General features: G+C 37.2%; 1 protein-coding gene across 1 annotated transcript in view; it reads left to right on the top strand.

The window, feature by feature from the left end:
• Window positions 1–27,304, top strand: part of rorab (RAR-related orphan receptor A, paralog b) — a 53,418-nt gene that overhangs the window by 2,058 nt on the left and 24,056 nt on the right. The window contains exon 2 of the mRNA XM_084108003.1: window positions 26,540–26,569. Within this exon, the coding sequence (XP_083964129.1) occupies window positions 26,540–26,569 (30 nt within the window). The remainder of the gene's footprint in view (window positions 1–26,539; window positions 26,570–27,304) is intronic.

The following is a 27,304-nucleotide window of genomic DNA, read 5'->3' as shown; positions in this document are numbered from 1 at the left end:
AACGAGCAGATCACGCCGGTGTGATTGCCGACCTCAGAGGGTTAATCAAAATGTCATAACTTACAGTGAAACAACATACTTCTCTCTGGTGACATATACTGGACTTCTCCAATCATTTAGTCTGCTTAAACCCCACCCCTTTCTTACAATTAACTGCAAGCTAGCTTTCAGATGCTTCCATCCTATCAACAACTGATGGATAAAAACAAGTCCCCACCCTACATTTTTTTCTTCTCCATAATTTGTTTCACTCTGATATAGGGTACAACGGGGCTAAAGGCACACCTTATAGAAAAATGTGTATCCATAGTGTGTGATTGCAGAAAAAAATATGTTTATATTGAACATTGATGGAGCAACTGATTTTGTGTGAAAATAAATCATAAAAGTGGTTTATTTTGTTTAAAAATCTTATAAATGTATGAGGTGGCAAGGTGAGCCTTTTACCCCACACCCCACGGGGTAAAAGGCTCACCAGCATGGGGCAAAAGGCACACATTATTGATACAAATACTTTAGCTAAAATATTATGTTTTGCATAAAGCCTAAGTTACAGTTTTTCTCAGTCGCTTTGGTACATTTCTCGAATCATCCTCGACATTTACAAAACAGTAAGTGCATTTCTCAAAACGATTCGTACAAATAGCGAAACACCATGGATTACCTGCAAAAGCCAGTCTCTTGCTCAAAATCCTTAGTTCATCTCTCAAAAGTAAATATTTGTGTCAGTGAACATGTCAGTGCCATCAGAATGACAAGTCCTTGTGTCATGTACGGATAAGACAGTCAAATTGCTTAGTCATGTTGTCAATAAAACACTGCACTCTGTTAGTATTACCTGATGTAAACTATGGCAACAGAAAATCACCTTTAAAGTTGTCCATTTCTGTTGACGATTTTGCCGCATCCACTCACTAAAATACATTTTTGATACATTTAAGGTAGGAAATTTACAAAATATCTTCATGGATCATGATCTTTACTTAATATCCTAATGATTTTTGGCATAAAAGAAAAATCGATAATTTTGACCCATACAGTGTATTGTTGGCTTTTGCCACAAATATACCCGTGCGACTTATGACCGGTGATCCTGGGTCACATATTTCAAAAGTACAAATTTACACACTACAGTACGTGAGTTATTGATTGAAAGAGACTGGATAGGGTTCACAGTTACACTTTTACTAGTGGTCTGACAAAAAAAAAAAAAACTTACAATATTATTGTAATATACAAAAGAAAAAGAAATAGGGGCACAAAGGTGAAAATACAACATTAGCAAGGCAAACACAGGAAAGACCCCTTAGGCAGAATTTTGCTTTTGCATGCAGCACTGTATGCTTGCTTGCCAATTGAAGGTTCATGAGATGCAACTTTGAGCTATTTCAGAGAACTGGTTTCTCATTGGTTGATCTGCATTCTCTTCATTAGTGAAAGTCAAGATTCACCAGCACAATTCATCAATTCATGACACATTTACAAAAAGTAAATAGAAATGTGTAGAAAATATGCTTGACAGTTTGACAACTAGATCAACCATTTTGCATTTAATTGCACAGAGAACTATTTAATACATTTTGAGCAACATGGCATTAGCAACTGATAATGTAGGAAACCGCAGACAATTGTACATAATCAATTGCATGAATGTACCAAAGCAATCGCAACTTGTTCAAAAGAATGAGAAACTGCTTTTATGATGTTCAACCTCCACATCATCTAGTCACTTGTGCACAAGTAGTTTTGATAATTTCATTTCTGATCTGAGAAATGCACCAAAGAGACTGAGAAAAACTGTAATACTTCCTTAATTCTCAAAACAATCAGTTTATCAAAGTTTGCACAATTTTGTTTATTTTGATAAATAAAATATTTTTTGTTCAATATACTGTCATTAAAATATGTTAATTAAAAAATGTAAATTATTTTAAAAAGTATAGATTCTGAAAGCATCGAAGGAGATCCCTCAGTAATTTAATATATATTTACAGTAGTAAAAATAAATTATATTTTAATATATGATATGATTAATATCATATTTTTTAAATATGATTGTTTCATTATAAATATGGTGATTATCTCTAAAGTAGACACCCAATTTAATATATGATATTTACCATCTGAATCTAACCATGTCATGTCAACAAATGCAAAAGTCAGCCAGTTATTTATTATCATGTTAATTATTGTGCTTTTCGCCTTTACCTATTGCCTTTTACCCCAAATACCATATTTTTACATATTCTTCCGTTATTGAAAAACTGTTGCTTTATTTGCCTTGAACGAAACTGAGAACTTGCGCTGCTCCCTGCGATCGTGTCAGTGATCAGCCAAATTTCCATATGCATCTTGAAAAGCGGATATTTTGGAAAGTGCTGCGACAATTTTTTGTGTCATCTAGTGGTTTAGAGGAAAATCAAATCAAAGGAGCCTTTTACCCGGTGTGCCTTTAGCCCTGTTGTGCCCTACACCACAGTGCAGAAGAATTTTTTTTATTCCTCATGCCCAGGCCCAAACCATGGAAATTTTGTCATTTACTCGCCCTCATGTCGTTTCAAACCTGTATGACTTATTTTTTTCAGAATATCTACATTTTGTATTTGACATTTAAACTATCCCTTTAAGGAGTTTTCTTCAGCCCCAGCAGCTGAGACTCTTCCACTCAGCACTCACTCTAAAAGCTCCATGTTTTACACCGCACAGGGACTACCTACCCGAGATGATGTTACATAACCTCTTGTGATTCCTTAAATTCTTTACCCCAGTGGAGTTGGTGGGCCTCAGGGTGGACAAGTGGCTACACACTAGCACTCAGCCAAAAATGCACAAGGCCATTGCTGAGCATCTTCTGTCTACTTGAGGCTGTTGTGTAGTGAGGCGCAAGATTGTGCTCAAATGCAACAAATAAACGAGGAGAGGAGCTGTATTACATGTCTAAGCAATGGTCTTCAGTTGAAGGAGAATGATGCGTTGGCTAATAACAGTGTCTACTTGAATAGAAGTGGTCATTCTGTGTAATGTTAATGTGTGTTCACACCGGCCATGTTGGAATTACCAAAATTTGTGATTCCAACTTGGTCAAGTGTTCCAGTCCTCATAAAAGTCATAATTACAACCTGTATATTCTAGGGGTGTAACAATATATTGTGTCACAATACAAAAATGCTGAGATTTTGAGATTTTGTGTCAGTACTACATTAAACTACTATATATAATGTTGAATATAATGTATAATAACGCAATGTGGGGATATTTGTGGGTCCTGATAATAGCAAATGTCTTATATTACCAGTAAAAAGTGGCCTACATTATTTTAAATATATCTAGTCAGTGACAGAGTGCAAGCATTTTCGTCTAAAATAATTCTTTATTTTCAGCTTCATAATCATGAATATTTTTATTCTGGTGTCACCATTGTCCTGTGCATTGGGTTACCAGCACCAAGTCCAAGCTTATTCATTTCCACCCCCAATGTAAAACCAAATTTAGCATTTTAATCAACAGTGCATTTTTTGTTAACCTTTTGCCATATGTCTTGGAGTATCGCCATAATATTGTATCATGAGTGTTATGCATTGAATCGTGACATGAGGGTATCGTTACACCCTAGTATATTCTGAATTTTTGGAGAGCCCCGACTTGTACCCCCTGACCTCTGCAATGTCATGCAGAAACACTCGAAACGGCAGCGGCTTCAGCAGTAAAATGTAGTGAAACAGTTATTTCATTCTAATAATTCCTATAATTGAATATTGGTAATGTGTTAATAATCCAAGAACACATACAGTTTAATGTAGCTGGCACAGAGTTGAATAACTTTCTAATGCCCTCAGTGCCCTAAATAAACTTTTTTTATTCATAATGTTTATTAATAAGGTATTTGCATAACAACTGTTAATTGTTGTATTATAGTTTTATCTATTAATTACTCAAATTACACAGATTCATTTTGACTTTCATAGTGTTGCCATAGAACATGAACAGCTCCAAGTAGGACGTCCCGGGTTGTCAGTAATTACGGTAATTATAGAATTTTGTGAACACAGCCTTAGTTCCAACATCTACTGCCCTGTAAATATATTGTAATTTATTCCAGTAAATATTGTGTAAAATAAGCATTATTTTCAACAGTTTTGTGCACATATGTATATATTGGCCACCACCTTAGGTATTGATCAGGCCTTTGCTATTAAAAGGCTTGTATTGTTAACATGAATATAGGAGTGAATGAGGAAAATACTGTCTTAGGATGTGTGGGTTTCCAGTGGAATGAAATGAATATGGGCATGTTGCCTTCAACACAAGTGGGGGAATAAGGGAAGTTTCCAGAGTCCATGCAACTGGTGTTTTAGAATTGGCTTTGACAAAGTCTTGTCTGGAATTGTGGAGAAACACAGAAAAATGAACATACTCACACAGAGAGAGAAAACACCCTAGCGACAGTGCTATTGCAGTGGTGACAGTCGTAATTGGCTACAGGTGTACCCTATCTGATGCTGCCAGGTTTCTAAGTACTCTACACACAATTTAAAGCACTTGCAAAATGGCCATAGCATGACGTTTGGCGAGAGGAGCTTCTAAATGATCTACTCACTCTGGGCTAATTGGCTTTTGATACCAGGCCTCACTGTAACCTGAGAATTGCTGTGGATTTAGACGGTTCAGAAGTACAGAACATTGAACTGATTGTAAATGGGGTTGTTGAGGAGCTGCTGATATGAAGACAAGCTTTCAAGTAGATACAAATCATTAAATGCTCTTTTAGGTAGAGGAGAAATGCGTTGTCCATCTGTTGGAATATTTGATTACATGATACACTGATGTTTGGAATCTCACTTTACACTCATTTACCAAAGTCAGTAGGTCCAGGAAATTGTCCATTTGTCATGTAACGCTTCCATTTCTTTCCATCTAATAACATTTAGCATTTTGGCAATGCCAAATACAAAATGTGACCAAGAGACATCAGGTTCCATTCAAAACATTCAGAGTCCCGACTGTGAACATGGGAAATCTCGCAAAATCTCTCGCAGTCAAACGTGACTTTTAGAGTAAACAAACATAGATTTGGGTCGACAGGCGAGAAGAAATGGCGATAATAGTGTTTGGACTGCTTTTTATGGAAAACGTGTAGAAAAAAAAGAAAAAGGTTTGGATGAAGTCATGGAGATGCTATGAACATGGACTTTACATGTTACAGCGTGAGCGGGAGGTAAGTCAAAATACAGAAAATATCACAAAATACAGCTTGCTTTCTGATTGGCTATCGTTTTGTTCCACATGACAATCTACAGAGTGCGTGCATGTTTGTCCTCGGGGTTCCCCCAACACAACAGGATTTTATGTTGGATATTTATGATTTGAGATCGGTTCGGCCCTGACGTTCTTCTTAAGAGCAGATTCAATCACTTAACACACCTCACACGACAGGAACATTTAGATAATCCGTAGAACCAACAAGACAATCGGGACTTGTTGGAAGGGGAGATGACATTCACAGGATTGTTGTTTTTTGGTGCTCTTTTTACCTTCTTGCCCAGTGACATTCCAGAAGAAAAGGGGCAAGCGTTCATGCTGAGTTTATCTGAATACGCTGCACTGTACTCCGTGTACTCCCCACTGGGCTGTAACCATGGATTGGGTCCCGTTGCATGCCTCATGTTTCCCCTGCAGCATGTACCAGAGAGCTACTAGATTGTTTACATTTAGAGCCTCTCCACCTCACAGGTTCCCCATGAGTCATTGTGGTACATTGTGTATTAGGGTGTTTTGATTAGTAGGTCAAAAAGTTTGCACTCCATAGGAGTGGAGCTAATTGGTTAATGGAGTCGACTAGCTTGAAAGTCGAAAACCATAAAATGAATTGCAATTATTTTATTCTGTTGACAGCCTTAATTTTTAACAGAATTCAAAATGTTTAATTTCAGGTTTATTACACTATTCTAATAATGTGTAGAAAAAATAAAACACTGCATGCTGTCAAACTAAAACTGTAATATACGAAGATGTTTCACTTGTATAGAAAAAATTGCATTGTGCAATATCACAGAATAAGTCCTGCCTTCTAAATAAAAGAGCCAATCAGCAATTGTTAAAGTCATAGCATCAATGCAACTGCAATAGAAATGGTCTGTGTGCTAAGATGCACTTTTGGCATATGCGCATAACTTGACATTTACTGTATAAGGTACATCAGATTTATGTCAGATTGTTTTGCCAATTTATGTAATTTTAATGTGGGTTTGGCAAGCAGTTTTTAAGATTTCAGTATTTCCCCATTCGAGTAAATGGGTGTCGGTCTTGCATGCCGGAATTAGCTGCCCAAAGGTATTGCAAATATGACTGCAGACTGAGCTAACTTTTCTTAAAAGAAACTAAAACCCAGCCTAATACAGGATTTCCTCAAGTCTTGGTCAGCCAACCCACCAACTAGTCAAAAATCTGCCATTTTACACGTTGTTTTGCCCATTTATACCTCAAGACAGACAAGTCTGCTAGTTGTTCAGTCAGCTGACCAGTCAGCTTTGAAAATATGTAGTTTTGCACATCCCTGCTGTTTTTGAAAGTTCTTTTCTTTACAGGAATGTTTCATTGAGCGACTATTTCATCATCACTGATGATGTTCACAAGATGTGAGTTCAGATGAATCATCTAATCTCTCTTTAATTTGATAAATTGTCAGTATACGCACACACACTGACCTTCCAAGAGAAGATGTTTGTGTTGAATCCTATTTTCCATTGCACCGAGTTCCAGTCTAAACAATGTGATAATCTCAGTATCATTTGTCAGAGTGTCATGTCAAGTAGCCTGGACAAAACATCCTCCTTTCTCTTATCCAGCTGGAGTAGGGCTGCACGATATACCTGCATACGTAACGCGGTATAATGCCCGCCTATGGTCTTCATTGGCTGCCCGCGAACAACGTCTACTTTGACCTTCCCTCAAACACTGTAGCTGGTTCGTGTTGTGTACATGTCGAGAAGACAGTTTTCTGCTCTGCAAAAGCAAATTGTCTTTGTAAACACTTCCAAAGGAAGAGAATGTGAAGAGTCAGTAGTTAAAATTACCACAGTATAACAGCTGTATAACCTTTTTACGACGACTTCTCAAATCTCCATGAGGTCTAATTTCTAAATGGGATTTGCAAAACGTTTATCCATTAAAGATGGGACAGTACCCACTTTATTTGGACCAACGTGTTTCTTAGAATCAGAACCTGTTGTTTTTTATATTGTGTAGGTCTTCGGCTAACCAGATAACAATAAGTTACTGTTGTAACCCCGGTTCTTCTCTGAAACATCGAGTGAAGAGATCCACCTATGGGAAGGGCATCCATACCTGACCTCCGCGCCTAGTGACAAACATTGCATACATTTTATCAGTTCATGCCTTCCCTGGAAATTGAACCCATGGCCTTGGTGTTGCAAGTGCCATGCTCTACTGTTTAAACTACAGGAACACTGCAGTGCATCTAAAGACATCTGTAAAGAACGTTTAGGCTATGCTCAGAATACAATACTAGCTTAGTGCTTAAGTATAGAATAACGTGCAGTATATACTCTATAGCAGGCCTATTCAGGGTACAGGCCAAATCCATCCCGTTTGAAAATCAAGACTATCCATCATTTTGATGGATGTATATTTTCACCAGAGAAGTCATTGTTCTACAAAATATAGTAACGGTTGATCTTTTTAAGGTGACTTCTGTTTTTTTTCTTGGATTTAACTTTTTTTTTTTTTTTTTTTTATAAGGTTAAAATGTTTCTAATGACGAAACCTTTAAAAGCTATAAATACTGACATTTTATATAGTGATCAAATATTAAACTTTATTGTAGCACTGTTATCTCATTTATAGTAGTTTTTCCATTATATAAAAAAAATCCTCTCTCGACCCACATGCCTTAAAGGTTTTTTCCATTTGGTCCTTTTGTTGTTAAATAGACCTGCTGTACAGTATACATTGATTAAAAAAAAAAGGTATATGAAACAAGTCATTATGCAACCATAAATGTTTCACACAGTAGTATGCTACATTATAATCACATAACCCCATTGTATTTCATGTTTAGTTGTTAGTGAGATTGTCCAGTTATTCTTTCTTACTTAATTTGATCCTTTGAAAATTTGCACATACAGGCCTACTAAATGTTATTTATAATTCCATATGCATAAAATCTGTTGGGTATGGATAGGTCATTTGGCCATTATGTTTGGCCTCTGCCAGGTTAGAGTAAACATCTCGTTCATTAAGCTACTGGACTGAGGCCAGGCTATTTGTCTTCTGTGACAGTTTTCCCACTGGTTTAGGCAGGTGGTTCAGATACCCTTACACAGCACATCTGCAAGTGAGATGGTATGTGATACACTGTAGCAGTGGTGCACTACAGTGAGAGAACATCTGTTTTTCCATAAAGCTTTTTTAGTTTTTTCTTGTGATCAGTGTTGTAACATACTCTGTTATAACTTGTTAAAGGACTTTGTAATTAGACCTTTTAAAATTAGACCTTATCGTCTTATCTTGATAAACTTAACGGCCAGTGTCAGGCAGGAATATTTAGTGAACCAGTTATGCAACTCCTAGTGATTTATACAGTAGCAGAACTGGTTATTTACATCATCCTCTGGGTTGTTACCACAAACCTTCTTGTTGAAGTTGTACTTTAACCACAGTAACCGTAGAGAAGTACTAGTTCATTTTTGGATAAATGTTCAGTATGTTCTGTTCTCGTGTTCTTGTTTTGTCGTTGCCTAGAAAAAAAAAGATACAGTTTATTGAACACTGCAGACTTTATGTAGCCCCGGCCCTTTTCAGCGCTGCGCTCATTGTGTTCTGTCTTCCGGTTTGTATTTCCTCAGCATGAAGGTAACATCTTACGATTTTATGAATGAACCACTCGTTTTAAAGACTTCCTGGTGACATTTGTTATGTCATCCTCTTCAAACATTACTATTCTCATGATAACATTTGTTAACTCTACAATAAGTAAATCCACTTCACCAGCTAATTACTCTTCGACAGCAATGCTGTAAAAATGAACAGCTACTGCAAAAACGGAAGTTCAAAGACAAAATTCTAAAGATGGCGCCGCGCTTGTTTCTCTGGCGCACAAGTTCATTAGGTGCTGTCCCATTGGGAACCTGTAAATAAATAAATATTTTAGGCTATAATAATGAGTTTACTGCATTATTTAGACGTAAAACAATTCATGAAACACAACAGCTGATTTATCTAAAAATAAAATCTAATCGGAAACTTATCCGGAGCACACAATTCAATTTTTGGGTCAAATGCATAATGTAGTTTACACTTGCTTCACTGTGTCCCAGTGATATTTTATTGTGTTCGCTTTAACTAAGAGCCTTAACAAATGTTTTGGGGGTTTTTTAATAAAAAAATATTTTAATATTCTAATAAGTAAACTAGGCCTACATGTTTGAAACCAACAAAACCACTTCAACACAAAAAAATGTAATTCAAATATGTTTTTGAAAGTCTCTTTTGTTCACTGTTTTCTATTGTAATATTTTTGAAATGTATTTTTTTTTTCCTGTGTTGGCAAATCTGAATATTAATCCAGTCTTCAGTGTCACATGATCCTTCAAAAATACTTCTAATATTCAGTTTTGGTGCTCAAGAAACGTTTCTTATTATTATCAATGTTGAAAAGAATTGTGCTGCTTTATATTTTTGTGGAAACCGTGAAACTTGCAGTATTTCTCAGGTTTATTTGATAAATAAATAAAAATTCAGAAGAACATAAATTGTTTAAAATAATTTTATAAAAATTGTCACTTTTTATTAATGTAATGCATCCATGCTAAAAATAAGTATTAATTTCTTACAAAAACAAAAATCTTTAAGTGGACAATTTGTTTAATTGGAAAACCTTACCAACAACTTCCCAGTGTGACAACTAGCCCCGGTGCCCCTTGTAACACAAATATCCAGTTAGTAAATGTATGTCTATCTCATGTCCACCCGTTTCCCCTTCTCTTTCACTTCTCTCTCTTTCCTTCTGCTCTTACACTAACACAGAAAATGTGAGTGAAAATGGTGATACATCTTTGTTCATAACACAGAGAAAGTTTTAGGGATGACTAAACATGGCGTTGTGTGCGCAGATCTCTAATTTCATCAGGCGACTTTATTTATCATTGAATGAAACGCGTGAGCTTACCATGAGATAACATCTGAGTCAAAAGGGTTTTGTGCTGATTAGCGATCTTTGATGAATTCGAGATCGTGAGAAAGAGCGATGCTGTTGGAAGCAGACACACACGACTGTGGCCCAGGGAAATCTGCATCCAGAGTAAGACCGATGTGGAATTTTAAAACGGAGATGATGTCAATAAAGCCATTACATTTTTCCATTAAACTCATTCTCCATCCTGTTAAACACATGCAGCCAGTGGGACTGAATCTACCGGCTCTGTCTCGTTGCAGTTATAAACACATATGCGTCCACCTTCACCAACTAGTTTGTCAAATAAACATCTTTCAAGTGCGTTTGAGCAGAACAGCTCTTAAAGATGCCTCATCATCATGTCTGTCACTGTTAGGTGTCTACTTGAATTGTAATGTTATGGCTGGCTGTCGTAAGTGTGTATGTGATTTGGTGGCTCAAATGCATTAGCTGCTCTGTCACACCACTTCCCTTCAGTGGGGGAAACGGCACTTTCTGATTATTTAAATGGTATCTCACTCTAAAGCGTCACAGTGGGTGCTATTAGTAATATAATAATATGCGTCAGTGTACATTGTTTTTTTGTTTGTTTTTTGGCAAACTAGCAAATGTCAGGATTCTTACAGTTACATTTTATGAGATTTAATGTTTCGTTTAGTCCTGAATATCAAGTAAAAACATGAGTGCTTGTTGTCTGGAGAGGAGATGTTAGTGGAATTGTTGTTAGTGGAAACCTGGCAGTGGCGGAAATGAGTCATTTGACAGATGCAGCATCTGGATGGGAGGGAGGACAGAGCCGAGCCATGGGTTTATGTAAGATGAAGCTAATCCTTAGTGATTGGGATTATATAAAGTCTACATTCAAAGTGTATTTTATTCTCTCTCTCTCTCTCTCTCTCTCTCTCTCTCTCTCTCTCTCTCTCTCTCTCTCTCTCTCTCTCTCTCTCTCTCTCTCTCTCTCTCTCTCTCTCTCTCTCTCTCTCTCTCATAGTCGCATCTGCTATTTCTCTCACCACCTCTCCTCCTGCACTCTTTTTTATTACTTGGATATAAGAAATACATTATCTTATCGACAAGAGATATTCTTAATAAGAAAGAAAACAACAGGTTTTACATATAAATGCTCATTTTTTTTCCCCGTATTTATTCGCCTGTTTAATCATACTGCTCAGTAGTTGGTGGATTCTGAGATTGATTTGAGATTACTTGATTACATGCATTAATTTTATGTGCCATGAGGGGGCGATGGTCTTCATAAAGCTGACAACATGACCTTTTTCTCATGCTGTGAAATGTGATCAAGTCTTTTAGTGCCGTTGAGAGTGACATCTCGTGGGTGATTCATAAAAGCTACATATTACATAAGAATCTATACTGGCATCTGCCCACTATGCATCTGTACAGTAGCAGATGGTTTTATGAACAGATTATTGAAAGAACAGCAATTGCTCCTAGTTTCAGCATATACACATTGGGGGCCAAAAGTCTGAGATCATTCTGAAAATATGGGATTTCAAAATTAATTTAAGTCTGGAAATGAACAGGACGTTAGAGTATTTAGAAACATTTATAATAAAGAAACATTGACATAAAATTAAGAATACATATTTCTTATTCTACACTTTGTCGGTCAATAATTAAAGATCCATATAAAGTTAACAGAGAATAATACAGAACATTTACAATCAGCTTTGCATTTATTAATGTCCCCCTGTGGTGAAAATCAAGTTTTTAATTTTATTTGTGTCTATGTGGTGTTTTTAATATGCTTTAAGACAAACCATGTGCAAATTCATAAGTCAACACCATTGCTGAGTATTTTCTCTTTAAAGGTAACATATCATGACTTTTTCCATGTTTAAGTGCTATAATTGGGTCCCCGCTGCATCTACCAACCCAGAAAACGTGAAAACGTGTTTTGGTAAGCATTTCTCTGCAAGCATGTCAAAAAATAAGCCGATTAGATTTTGCTCCCCTTCTGACGTAGGAAGGGGATCTTATTATAATATTACTGCCCCTTAATCTGCATGTTTTCTCACACGGTGCCGCCATTTGGTTTCGCAAACGAAAACAGTTTCACCAATTCTAACGCAATAGCAAAAGTTTGAGCAAAGCATGCAAACTGTTCTGTCGTTGCTGCACAGACGAGCACAGTTTGAGCCCAACCTCAGATGAGACAAGAGAGCAGTGGATTCATTTTATTTTCAACGGAAATCCCCCAGAAATCGATAAATCAATGTAGCTCCACAAAAACTTCATAAATGTATCCACTAACTATTCAGACAGGTCAAGGTGCGTCTAAAAGTTGCAACCTCTTCCTGAGTCTGCTGCACTCCGCTGCTGGTTATTTCTGAGATTTTGGATGAGTGAGATTATTAGCGTTTTGTTATTGTATCCGAAGCTTGTGTAAGGGATCAGCCATCTTCTGAACGGAGGCGGGGTGCAGCAGCTCATTTGCATTTAAAGGGACACACACAAAAACGGAGCGTTTTTGCTCACACCCAAAAGGGGGCAAATTTGACAAGCTATGATAAATGATCTGGGGGTATTTTGAGCTGAAATTTCACAGATACATTTTGGGGACACCATAGATTTATATTACATCTTTTGAAAAGGGGCATAATATGTCACCTTTAAAAAAATACAGTCTCAAAAACACGGTTTGAAATCAATGGTGTTTCTGACGTCACAAACTACACGTCAACGTGCCGGCGGGCTTTAGCATATCATTAACCGCAAGCTAGCAGGGGAGTCTCGAGAGAAGGCATTCATTCTTTGTGCATAGGGGTGTGCGACATGTATTGTCTATGATGATATTGTAATCATTGTTTAAACGATGTGCGAGGCACTGCGAGCTGACATCGCATTTGTCACTCATTCTTTCACTGTGTGATGATGTATGCAGTTATAGGAATGTCCCCAAATGAGTTTTTTCTTATATTTATATCATATTATGTAGTTATATTACAATATCACATGAGCAAGAGTGCCGTTTTCCTGTGCACAATTGCAAATGTGATATTTATTTTATGCAACAGTTAAATGAACAATAAGTTAACATTGTGAGTTACATTTTAGACACAATATTGTCAAAATTGTTTGTTTTCCCTCTATGTCGCCGACGAAAATTTCAAAATTAAACCGTTGCAGAGTCTCCATGCAACAGACAGCGATGATTTTTTTTGTGTGACTGAAATCCGCATTTTGAACGAATCAGTTTAACAATTCAATGACTCATCACTTGATTCTTTCCTTAATGAATCAGCCATTTGAACAAATAGGTTGAATGAATAACTCCCTCAACTCACTTAGTAAGACAGTGACTTGCTGCCACCTATTGGCGTTTTTAGTTTCATATTTAAAGTACCCTTTAATTACAACGTTAAAATTAAAAATCAATTCATATATAAATATTGAATTAAAAAAAATCTCATAGCTTTGTTTATGCAATTATAAATGCAAATCTGATGCCGCTTGTGTGTCACCTTTGCGCAGCAATTTTGATTTAATGATTTAATTTGACTGGTAACAGTGGTACTGTGTTATTATTCTAATAGAATTTAATTTGAATGTTAGATTTTGACGTAAAAGGTGATTCATACATCTAATAAGTTTAGAAAAAATGTCCGTACAGGTATATAGGTGAAAATGCCCCATGAAATCAATGGTGGCAAATATCGACTAGACGAGTCACGAACGCCGTGCTAAGTGAGCTGGTTGATAGGAATTACGTTTGTGAAATCTAACGTAGCGCGGCGTTCGTGGCTCGATTAGTCGAGACTGTTTTCCAAGATGGCTCCTGCATGTAAACGCGTAATGTACTGTCTTTATAAAGTATCTTCTTATTAAACTGTCTGTACACTTACAAAGTTCTCAATGCTTCGGTTTGCATGTAGGGACCCTCATTATGCTACCGTGTTAGTGTGAGGCTATTTTGAGCCTTGTTAGTGGTATTAACTAGCGATTTACTTTTACTTACTCTGTATCCCATATAATAGTGTTATGAGCTAATCTGTTTTTAAAAGATAAAACTCTTTACATTCGATTTTCATGAAAACGCATCGCAGGGAACGATCGACTCGGTAACCATGTGTTAATTAACCCCAGGTTCATTTTTCACTGGATTTGTCCTTTAATAAAAATGTTAATTTCTGTCACTGCTATGAACTGACCACTGCATAGAACATGAATAATATGAATATCTTCGTGAGTCAGCTGTCAACAACAGGCCTAAACCAGCCATGGTACCAGCACAAAAACACACTCAGCAAAATATCTTCTAATTATTATCAACAAAACTTTGAAAATATCAAGATACATTTTTGTCAATATTGCACACTCCTAATGTACAGTATTCATTTTTATTTCTTCAGGTCTTAAAAATGTCTTAAAAATCCTTAAATTTGACTTTAAAAAGTGTGCAGCAACCCTGTATTACGATGTTATGATGAACTATATGCCCTTCTCCACTGACATTCTGTGTTCTTCAAAGCGTTTCTGATTATTGTTAGAAGGCAGACTGAGATGGCGAACGTGAACATGGTTTGTGTATCATTAGCAACACATTATTAGCTGTTTAATAGCATAGTCAAGCAAAAGGCTAATCATATTAATTACCGTCATGTGTCCGACATTTTAAATAGCGATACCATTGTGCAGCGTTTACCTCAGTAAGTTGGCCGAGTGAATCTTTGAGCTGTGAGTGAGTGGAGTGGGGCTATTTAGGATATTCATGGAACTGCTTATTCTAAATGAAGCAAGGGTGTAGAGTTACATGCAAGTTATTTTAAGGAATTTTTTTTCACAGGGAATAAAAAAGTTTAAATATGTCATTTTGGTGATCAAAGATGAGGTTTAAGGGATACAATTATTGACTACATGGGGACTTGCAAATTTTTAACCTTGATCATGTGAACTTTACTCAGACATTCAGAGTTTCTTGCCTCCAATGAAGCTCAAGATTCTTATAGATCATTCTCAAATCATGCTGGAGAACAGGTTTTTGATCAGGTTTTTAAAATTGTACTTTTACAGAAACCTGTGGAGTTAGGCTTGAGTGGACTGCTGCTGTCATTAAAGCAAAAGAGGAACAAACTACTAAGAAATTCCAAAAATCATTTTTTTATTTTTTATAAAATGTTTTTTTAATTCATAATTAATTTATATATGTTTTATCACTAGAACTCCCAAGGCGGTCATTTTGACCGTTTTTAAATTTTACAGTGTAATAACTTTGTTAAAATAAAATAAATGTGGCTGTAGGACTCTGACTTTTCCTAAATATGTGTATATTTTATTCTGACACTGTTATTTTATTAAAATCACAAAACACACAACAGTTCTGACTATTTCTACCTAGAATGACCATAACGGTCATTTTGACCGCACGCATTATAAATATAAGTCCGCTACATTGCATGTTTTGCAGAGGGACTTCATCACACGACTGGCGAGCGAACTTCGCTCCGACCACATGGAATCAAAAGCCATACAACTGGAGGAACTGCAAACAAAATAAAACCAAGGAGACATGTGCCAAATGTCACAAACTGTGTGGGAGCTGCACACGAAAGGCGGTGTTTACCTGTGTGGAATGTGCGTAAAGGCTGATTTATACTTCTGCGTCGGACCTACGCTGGAGCCTCTACGCTGTAGGCAACGCGTTGGTTTTCTTTCATACTTCTGCGTCGTTGTCCGCGTTCACGCACGCAGAGGGAGCGGTCCTAGCAGACCAATCACAGCGCTTGCGTCCGCGTAGAGTTGACGCGTTGTTACATTTTTGGAGAGGTGCACGTCAGGGTACGCCGAAGGGTACGCGCGCTACACACAGCCTACGACGTAGCTACGGCGTAAGTTCGACGCAGAAGTATAAATTGGGCTTAAGCGTCAATGATGCGGGGTGTTTGCGCCGTTCAAATGGGCAGTTAACCTGATTTTGTTCATTAATATTTTTTGTTCACTGAAACTAATCGTTCTAAAGCAGTTCGTTTTCTTGTTTAGCTAATGTTCATGTTTTTTTCTTTGCCTGTTTGTATACATTTTCACATTCATTTGAATTAAAATTTTGTACTAAACGGTATGAAGCTTTGACGTTTCCTAACTTTTGTGCATGTCTATTCACGTGGTGAGTGCGGTGAAAAAAATATTATTTTGATGCAAAACGTTCCTCAAATAGAGGCAGCACCTGTCGGGGGAATCTTTCTTTTGTGCTTGTTTTAAGGGCTATGACGACAGGAATTAAAAGCTTCATTGGAAAAGAGAAGGTTAACATGTACAATAGATATGACATGACAAAAATGACGTTCAGTACGGCCATATGAACGTCAAAGTATGAATGGTCAGAATGACCGCTATGGTCGTTCTAGTAGTTATGGAATTCCGGTAGTTCTAGTGTTATATCCCTGAATTTCATTAAAAATTAAGAATAAAAAATTAAACCTTTTGGCAGCACTTTATTTTCATGTGTCATTGTTGCATCTATTACATGTAGTTACTTTAGTAATAACTATAAATTATGCATAATTACATGCAACTAACCCTAAACCAAACCAAACCCTAATCCTAACCCTATAGTAAGTGCATGTAGTTACTCAGTACTTATATGTATAATTATAGTGTAACAAAGACACTATAACCTTTGTAAGGTTTTGTATTTTAAAATTACAATTATTCCTATGACCAATCACAACAAGCCCCATACGCTTAGCTACCAGCGGAGATAACTGGTAGATTAGACTCTTGCCTTATCCGGTCGGCAAAACAGCAAAAACGCCCTTCTTGCAAGAAACGATTCGAGCTCCGTCTTCTGTTCCTCTTTTAGATAAAAAGCCAAGTCTAACTCGTTCATTGTAGCGGCCAAAGCCTTTTCAAACAACTGGTGTTCATCCAAAGCCATCTTGCAATGTTTACTAATGACTTCACGTCACAGCGCTGTCGTCATCTTTTTAGCTCGCCTCTGGCCCGCCTATATCAGATAACCCGATGTGATTGGTGCAGCTCGGATACAAGGGCATATTTAATGAGCATCATTACTCGACGCCAGAGTAAACTCACTGAGCAAATTCAACTTGTGCTCTCGCGAGAACTCTGGATTTCCAGGGTAATTATTCCTATGATGGCAAAGCTGAATCATCATAACTGTTCGTTATTTAGTCATCATCACTGTGCATTTAAGTTCCTCTTTGTTCCCAGTTGAGTTGTCCAGTATTGCCCTCCTACACGCTGTAACGTTGCCATTCGCCTGCTAATCATTTGTGGATTACCTGTTTGTTTTATTTAATAAATCTTTTGTTTTGGAAAATCTTTTGGCTCTTCATCATCTAGACTAAATTGTGACGCAATCATTGTCCAGCACTGAGTTGCTTCGTCACCACCATCCCTGTCCATCACAGACCCTGCTTTCACACCCAGTCTTCCTCTCCTGCACACTCCACCGAAGCCAGCCATTCCCTTGGCTCTGCCTCCACTGACGTGCTCCTCGCCCCCCTCGGCTCCACTGGGCTCTCTCCTCCTACCGGCCTCACCTTGGTCAGTCATTGCCCCATCATCGCCACAGACTTCCGGGCTGTCTGCTGCGCTCAATCCCTCCACCCCCACGGCTCCGTCGTCCTCCTCCATCCCTGAGGTTCCGCCAAGATCCTCACTCACATAGGCGTTGCCTCAGTCCTCTGGCCCTCTGACTCCGCCTTGGTCTCCCATTCCTTCAGCATCACCGGGTTTCTCTGTCCAACGGACTCCACCTGGGCCTTTACATCTTTAGGCATCATTGCTTTTGGTTGGGCTCAAAGGACCACCTTGGCTCCTCCCTTCATCACTGCCGCCATGGGTCGCCTCCTTCATGGCTGTCTCCTGGGTCGGCCGTCCATTCCTCCTTGGATTCTATCACCATCAGCTTCTCCATGGGTCCCCCCTTCGTCAACTCCTCCATGGGTCCTTCAACCATCATCTCCTCCATGGCTTCTTCCACCTTCTGCTCCGCCCTGGTTCCTTCCATCTGCCCCCCATGGATTTCCAGCGCCTCGCCAGTCCCTCCTCCACCTCCTGAACCTACACCCTTCATCCCTCAAGCCATCCATCAAGGTGCGAGCACGGGCCTTCCCGGGAGGGGGGCGTTCTGTCACAATCTGAGTGTTTAGTTTCATTTTCATGGACTTTTGTTTTTGTTTGTTTCTCTTTAATTACCTGTTTCCTTTGTTCTATTTTCCCGCCAGTCTTTAGTTGTCATGGACATTCATTCATTCGATCATCACACCTGTTAGTTATTTAGTCATCATAACTGTGTATTTAAGTTCCTCTTTGTTCTCAGTTCAGTTATCCAGTATTGTCGTTCCTACATGTTGTTACGTTGCCATTTGACTGCTAAGTTTGTTTTATTTAATAAATATTTTGGTTTGAGAAGTCGAAAATTGTCTGTCGAATATTATAGGTTGAATTATTAAACAGAATTAATATTTTGGAAGTGAAATCTGAAAGGTGAATATGGATTATTGAATTTTATTACTGAAAATGTGTGTGAAATATTTTGAATTGAAATATTCACAGCTTAAATATACAACCATGTTGAATTTCAGTCCATAAAAATTCAAGCCCTAAAAATACAATGCATTAAAAAATGCAAGCAATGCATATTTTTTCAAGTAGTGCAATTCAACAAGCTTTTTTTTTTTCAAAAACATTTGTCATTATTTTACTTCCATATTTAAACCTTTAAATTCAAATATCCCAGAGTCCCTGGAAATCAGATTTTATTAATCCCTTTGGAGGTTTAAGCTCTGTTATCCTGCTGCTAACATACACTCTCCATGATCTCTTTATGTGATCTCTCGCTCGCTCTCTCTCTCCCTCCCTTTGGTGCATAACCGTTATTTTCCTCTCCGCAGTAGGAGCTGATAGCCCCCTCATTACGCACGGCAGGGGAACATCAACATGCTTTTTCCTTGCAGAGATTAACATGCAGAGCTGGTCATAAGCAATCAAATGAGCTGGTGTTGGCAGTCCACTACATGACCAGTCGTTCCCCTCCCTTTATCCTCTTTCTTGTCTTCTCTTCCCTTCTCGTACCTCCTCAGTGTGTATTTGTTGTTCTGTGTAACACAGTACTGCTCTACTAACCCAATTTGGCATAATCTTAGTGTTGTGCTGTAATGCACAGTGGGAGTGTTTGTGTAAGTGCTGTCTGGATCTCTCTGTGTGTGTGTGTGTGTGTGTGTGTGTGTGTGTGTGTGTGTGTCTGTGCACTCGTGTGTGCCTATTACGTAAATGCGATCATCATCTCTTGTAAGCCTGTCAGCCAGAAATAGACTGATGGAAAAATACAAAAGAAATAGTGGTGTGAAGGATGTGAAAGAGAGAAAATGGACTGGAAAGGCGATTAAATATAATGTGAAACTCTACCTGAACCTGACTGATGCTTAATATTTTCCATTTCCTTATGCCTTTAAAGTCAGCATGAAACGGAAGTTGTGGTAGTAATTTTTCTTCCCTATTGTGATGTTTATCCATGTGAAATGGCTTCTCGAATTGGAAAAAATGTTGGGCGGGACATGATTTTGTCCATGGGGAATTGATTGGATTGTCAGATCATTGTGGTTTGCTATTGCTGTGATGTCATGTGAGTGACAGGTTGTCCCACCCTTGTGCCAATAAACACGTCATCAGAGAGAAGAAGAGATAATGCTGCAAGAGGGAAAGTTAATTTGATTAAAGATTACGAGTATTTGAAGTAAAAAATTAATTATGTGCACGGATAAATCATTTATAATAAACACTGCAATATTCCATAAAGACCACAACATCTGCTTTGACAACAACAACAGACAACAGAGGTTACTTTGTTGACATATAAACTTGTTGACAAATCCAGATAAATCCAACTTGGTTTAGATCAGGTTCAGCGGTCTCACAAAGTTCGGTTTAAATGTTCTGTCAATTCAGGTTTGATCCAGAGTTTGCGCTTAACTCTGAAGCGTGTGCACCTGAAAGTGTGACAGCCAATCACACGAAACATGGAGAGCGTCCGTTTGATTCACTTCTCGCAAGAGAGACAGCACAATTTACTTCTCTTCTGAAGGGTTAAGAGATCATTTTGAAAATTAGCATGAAATTAAAAGCGTTTACAAGGCAGGAATAAACACTGCTGCTTCAGTGAAAGTTTGAGAAGGCAGCTGAAAGAAAATATCTGACTATATCTGACGTTTAAAAGCATTATATATAATGTAATATGTAATTGTTATATACTATATACTATATAATAATTATATGAATATATTATATGAATTAAAAAATATGAATATGTTCTTAATTACAATTCATATCATATAAATATGATAAATAATTAGCAGTAAAAGTTGAGCAATTTTGTCTTTTTTTTTATTATATATATATATATATATATATATATATATATATATATATATATATATATATATATATATATATATATATATATATATATATATATAAACTGCAGCTGGAGATACGGGGGGAGTGGCTTTGTTGCATCATGTCACTCTGCTTACAGCTGATTGGTCCAGTTTGGGTTTGCAATCTCTAACTCCGAATAAATCCACACTCTGGAGCAGGTTAGGTGTGTAGCGTAAGTTGCCATGGCGATGAACAACGCTAAAAACCAATCCACCTTCTTGTGCCCGAAAAAACAGAGTTTGCTCAAACTAATCTCGAACTTACCTGGGTAGCAACTGAAACCAGGCCACAGGACTCCATAAATTATTTCAGTCTTTCATTCATTTGTTAAATGACAGACACAAACATGGACTGCGCACGGTAACGAGATGATATCTGACAAAACCGCATACACAGTTTTATCAACAATTTAGATTTTAAATTGTCTCAGTTTTTGTCACATTTGTGACCATTTAGTTGCCCTATAAATTGGCAAGTGTGCTCTGTGCAGTACAAATCCGTTTCTTATTTTATTAAATAATTATAAATAATCCTTTAAATAATTCATAATGAATTCAAATTGTATATAATAGCAAATTACATTTATTGATATTGATTGACCGCAAAGTAATATAGTTCATCAGCCTAGCCTTTGTTTACACTTTCCAAACAAAGTAGAAGCTTGGCACATTAATATATGTGCAGTTACAGTTATATGTTTATCTATATTAACAACGGCTACAACATGGCCCATCCAATCAGATTCCAGTGTCTGTAATATTCGTTTTATAGCATTTCTTTGCTGCATCAATTTTGTTTGACGTTGATTGATTCAGGAGTTTATGATGTTTGTGTCCCAGGGAGTGTGCAGAGCTAGAGCTGTGTGAGTGTAAAGCCTGTCATGGAGATCAGTGCGATCTTCAAACCTGAGAATTTTGAAGAGAGAATACCTGTCACCAGTGTAACTGACATTCGCTGACTCCCACTGACTTCCATAGTATGGAAAAAACAATACAGACACTCTTCAAAATATCTTCTTTTGTGTTCAGCCGGTGAACTATCCCATTATGAAGGACTGAAATAGTCGAACAGAGTGCAAAAGAGTATGGAGCGGAGTGGAATGAGTGAGCTGTAACAACTTTTTGGCCTGCATTCCAGTTATATCTCATTGTCTAAAAGACCATTTGTAAGAAAAACAGGTCCTGTGAGCATTAGCGTCCATTTGAACCCTTTGACCCTTGCAATACCCATAGTGTTGTACAGAATTACATAAAAAAATTCAAAGTAGCATTTAAAGTTGTCCCGCAAACAAACAGAATTAGATAGTGACAATGTTTTCTTCTCGTGGTTTTCTTTATTTTTCAGAATAGCAGAATATAGACTACTATAACAACCATAGTGTAATTTGAAGAAATGCTCTCTCAATAAATAACAACTGTCATGAATACTACAAGCCTAATAATTATATAAAAATTAGAATAATGTTGGGTAACACTTTATTTTACAGTGTCCTATAGTTATAACTATAACCTTTGCCTAATTGCATGCAACTAAACCAAACCTAATCCTGCCCTAACCATATAGTAAGCACATATAGTTAATTAAAAATACTCAGTACTTAAATGTCTAATTACACTGTAACAAGGACACTTTAAAATAAAGTGTAATCGAATGTTTTTGTAAAAATAGTTTTAGATTAATTTGCACAACACTGATGTCACTGCTTTCAATTCCATAACAAGTACTCATTTACAACATTTGATCTCATTTGTTTTCTTTAATTATAGACATATAGCCTATACACACACTAACTGACCACATGCACACACCAACTGACTTATAAGATAGATAAATACAATATAGTTTGACAGACAGACATAATAATGAACCATACGTTTTTATCAATCTAAACAGCAATAAAACTCGCTGCAAGGAAATTTTACAGGATATGACTACGAGACTTCCTTCTGATCTTTGCTTTCCATTCTGTTTCAGTGTTATTGCGGTCTAATCCTCTTCAGCCATTTTTTTTTTCATGCACATCCACAAAAACATGCTCTCTGTTCGTAGGAGCCAAACTCAGTATGGAATGAGAATTACAGGGAAATTTCAATATGAACAGACAGAAACAAAGAGACTCAGGGGTAGGCTGTTTGAGACTGAGACCAAGGAGTTAAACCAATTAGAAATGGATGGAAAGAACAACGACTGGAGATTCGCTTTCATTTCGCTGCTGAGTATCATCAGATCTGAAGCCCCTTCTTTACTTAGCTTTGTGAATAAAAGGAAACAAAGCGGGCTTGTTTTTTCGTGCCTCTTCAGTTTCATTTCATAAATAGATTGATAAATAAAGGTTTGCAGTCAGATTCACTCTTTTCATCATTCTGATTTTCAGCTGGAGAGGAATAATGAATGTGCCTGCACAAAAGCCGTAAGCCAGAACATTTGTTCTAGTCCAGCTGAAAATAACACATGAAAAAGAGCTAAGAAAAGAGAAAGCTCTTCTCATCAGTTTAATGAATATGCTGGTTTAAGCATCATGTCATTATAATCTCCTTCTTAAGATCCTACAGTCATTTTACAAACAATACACATTTTAATACTGATACTTGAGGTTTTCAACATTATCACTTTCACATCTGTGATAAAATACATTCTTGAAAAATAAGCTTAAGTCTAACATATGAAAGTGCACATCATTTACCTACTTAATATGTCTTCTATGGTTGTCAAGATTTCCGGTACTTCGGCACCAAGCCTGTACTGAAATTTTAAAGTGTGATGCTAGCAGGATTTCTGCATTACTGGTAATAGAGTACTGGGTATCAGGGGCGTAATTTGTGGGGGGGGTTGGGGGGAGATAACCCCCCCCAATATTTAAAAATATGCATTACAACCCCCCCAATATTTATACCATGATCACATGAAAAGGAGGCATCAGGAGGCATACCCAAACTTCAACCCCCCCAATGTTCAAACCAAATCTACGCCCTTGCTGGGTATATTCGGTACCCATAGGCTAACTTACTGCTTTCAAATGCTCCTGTGTGTATCTCTGTGAGTGCTCTGTGAAGAGTTTCAAATGTTTCTTTTTATAGCATGTTTGTGAAGCGTTGAGCAATCACAGACATATCTGTTGAGCGTGTCAACGCAATGTCCAATCAGAGGTGTTTGTTACACCGTGTCTACACCGGACGCAAGCGGCGTGATGTGACGCGTCAAAATCAAATAGAACCCAATATAATCAGTAAATGCTGTCTACACTAGATGCGGTGCGACACTACAAATTCCCGACAGTAAACTTGTGCCCCATTCTATTTCTGACGTTCTTCAGGCGCTCGCGCTAATTCTGACACGAAAACGGTCGCTTCGTCGCATCTAGTGTAGACAGCAAGCAAGCTGCCCATAATAACTGTCCCACGTAATAACGGTCACATCCGGTGTAGATGAGGTGTTCGTCAAAATCCGCTTTTGTTCAGTGCGCACTTTATGGTGTATGTCCACTACAGCGGCAAAACACTGCACAATGCCGCTGACAACACTAAAATGCCTCAGCTTTGGAGTGTGTTTGAAGCAAGTATGTTTAATCGATTTTTTTTCAACACACTGGTAATAATCACATATACGAGCGATTACAGTTGGAAAGAAGCAAGCTTTGTTTCTGAATGCCCTATAAGATATGCTGTCAATTTTATAAACTTTTGTTAACCCAGCCAGTATAATCACAGTGATGGCATCTAAACTGCAATATTTAACATACATGATATAACATCTGCACAGCCCTAATGTGTAGGCTAAACAATATGATTTACGCACTAAATCCAGCATAAACTCTGGCACAATCTATATATATATTTTGGTAACACTTTACACTAAGGTTAATTTGTTAACATTAGTTAATGTATTAACTAACATGAACTAACCATGAGCAATACATGTGTTACTGTATTTGTTAATCTTTGTTAACTTTAGTTAATAAAAATACAGCTATTCATTGTTTGTTCATGTTAGTTCACAGTGCATTAACTAATGTTAACAAGATTTGAATAAAGTATTACTAAATGTTGAAATTAACATGAATAATTAATAAGTTAAAGATTAAGATTAATAAATGTTTTATAAGTGCAGTTCATTATTAGTTCATGCTAACAGGGAATGGCTGCCGTCCGCGTTTTTCGCTTGATATTTGCATAAAGTCGGGAACTGCCTAAAGTCCCATTCACACTGCCGGCGCCACACAGTTACAAAGCGACATGATCCCATTCATTTTCAATGGAGAGCTGGCGTCACAAGCCACAGTGACAAGTGGCGACAGAATGTAGATGTTAAATGACATGAGTTCAGAAAATGTTCATGCAAATGAGCTCACAACTTTTTCTCTGGTCCGCTGTCAATCCCACAATTCATTGCGCGAGCGTGAAGCTCAACTTCCATAGGAATGAATTGAAAACGCTTGCTATGCTTCACAGCAATGGACACATGCATTGTTAAAGTTCTGAACGCTTGTGAATTCTTTCATTATTACCAACAAAGTATACACGATTTAAGAGATTTGTTATGCAGTGTAGACAGCTTTTTTATAGTGGGAGTTATAGCGGGAGTTTTTGAAGGAGTGTAGATCTCTGTGCAGGCGCTGAACATAGTCTAAGTGATTGACAGCTTCAGTGATTATAAAGGGAGTGCTCTTTGCAAGTTTTCTGTTTATTACATGTCACACATAGTTTGAATAAAAGTTTTGTTTTTCATGCTGCTCAGTAGGCTACACTGCAAAGTTTCTGGATTTACAACTGATTGGCTGTGATATATTAACCATAGCAACAGGCAGGATAAAACTGTTAACAAAAATGTTACAATAGATGTGCATTAAGTCTTAGAGTGTAAATGCAAACTAATAGACCTGCCACTTGTTCTATGTCTATGTGTTTCTTTGTCCTTCATTTTATTACTCATTTTTTAACTTGATCTTTTTATAAACAATGTTTACTAAAACATTCAAAGGCTACATGCTGATGCTGTTTACATGTATTATTTACTTATAATTATTATCATCATAAATTAAACTAATTTAATTCATATTTTTATTTTCAAATAGTTCAATAAAATAGTACAATTGTTCCAACAGTTTGGTACCGAAATTTGTATGAGAAACCGTAAAATTTTACTGGTATTGGTACCAACTACTGGAATTTTGGTACAGTGACAACCCTAATGTCTTTCATAGGGGGGGAAAAAAGTCAATTTATTGGTTGTCTCATTTTTCTCGTGCTGTGTTGGACATGAACTCTTTTATTACTGAGTCTAATTTACAAGCAGATGGAAATTCATTTGGCACAAATTACTGGTTAATGCTTTGTTGATTGGCAGTTGCCATTTACCACTTGTATCTCGTTTCGACAGTATCACTAGTCATGACAGATTGTATTTCTCTCAGATGGACACTTTACATCACAATAGAGCTGGCTGTAGTACAATAGCCCTGATTAAAGGGAGTGGATGGATTAATGGTGATTGACTGCGCTGGCCTGAGTTGCCCTGAATGTAAAAGCGTAAGCCAGGGCCTGTGATGACTTGGGATTACAGAGTGCCTTCAGGTCTCTTCCAAACAATTACATAAACATGAACGTGTACTTCATGCACTATATGTGTACTATATTTTATTATTTTCTTTATTATCATATTTAGCAATGTATTGACCAGGACGTTTAATTGACTAATGTTTGCCATTTTTAGATTATTGGCTGGTAGTCACCCTGCTCTCTAGATATTAGCATCCATCTTGAAAAATCCCTTAGCTTTTCAAGGCTAAATGTTTTGTGGTATCTAAATCAAAGTGAAATTATTCTAAAATCGTTTGTTTGTTTTCATTTCTCATGTAGGCAGAGGTGTAAAAAGTCACACAATATACAAGCCCTGTTTAATATGCATTTTATTTCTTCTCTTTTTCAGATGTGTCCTCAGTAAAGAAAACACACACGTGTAAGTATAGTTTTCAAGTAAGTGTAAATTCCTGTGGCCACAGATGTTTCTGTAACATATTCTATTTGCATTTAAGACCAAATGCTCAGGGAAGCTGTTACAAAAAACTGTAAGTGAGGAGGAGACACCAAACTTCTCGAGCATTCAAGAAACGGAGAATGTTGACACCCACTTTGACAGCCATCTCACTTCGGTTTAATCAGATTTTTTGGGTTAATGTGAGAAAGTGAAAATGCATGCTTTGATCTTCAAGAATAGACAGATCAGATGACGGTGATAATAAATGCTGGTTTATAAAAGTGCTCTGCCACCAATGCCCATCACTTTTCAGTAAGGTTTTATTTCTGGGTAATTGTTGCACCTCCTATAAGATTGTTTTGAGATATAGCTGCTTCTTAAAGTTGTGTTTACCAGTTTGTCAGTGGTGTAACTGATCTTTCTCACCTCCTCTCCCCCCACACCATGTTTACATGTACAATCTCTCTCTCTTTTACGCAACACACACACACTCACACACACACACAAACACACACACACACACACACACACTCAAACACATATATGTTTGTATGTATACAGTACTGTGCAAAAGTCTTAGGCATGTTAATAAGACGTTTTAAACGCAAAGGGTCATTACACCATATATTGATTTGGATTAGTTAATAGAAGTTAAATCATAAATAAATTCAATTTGTGATTTTATTTTTGAAAGCATTCTCACTTTACAGCATTTTA

The sequence above is a fragment of the Abramis brama genome, assembly GCF_963993115.1.
Source record: "Abramis brama genome assembly, chromosome: 3".
Taxonomy (NCBI): domain Eukaryota; kingdom Metazoa; phylum Chordata; class Actinopteri; order Cypriniformes; family Leuciscidae; genus Abramis; species Abramis brama.
The sequence above is the reverse complement of the archived record's forward strand: the minus strand, read 5'-3'. Positions and strand labels throughout refer to the sequence as shown.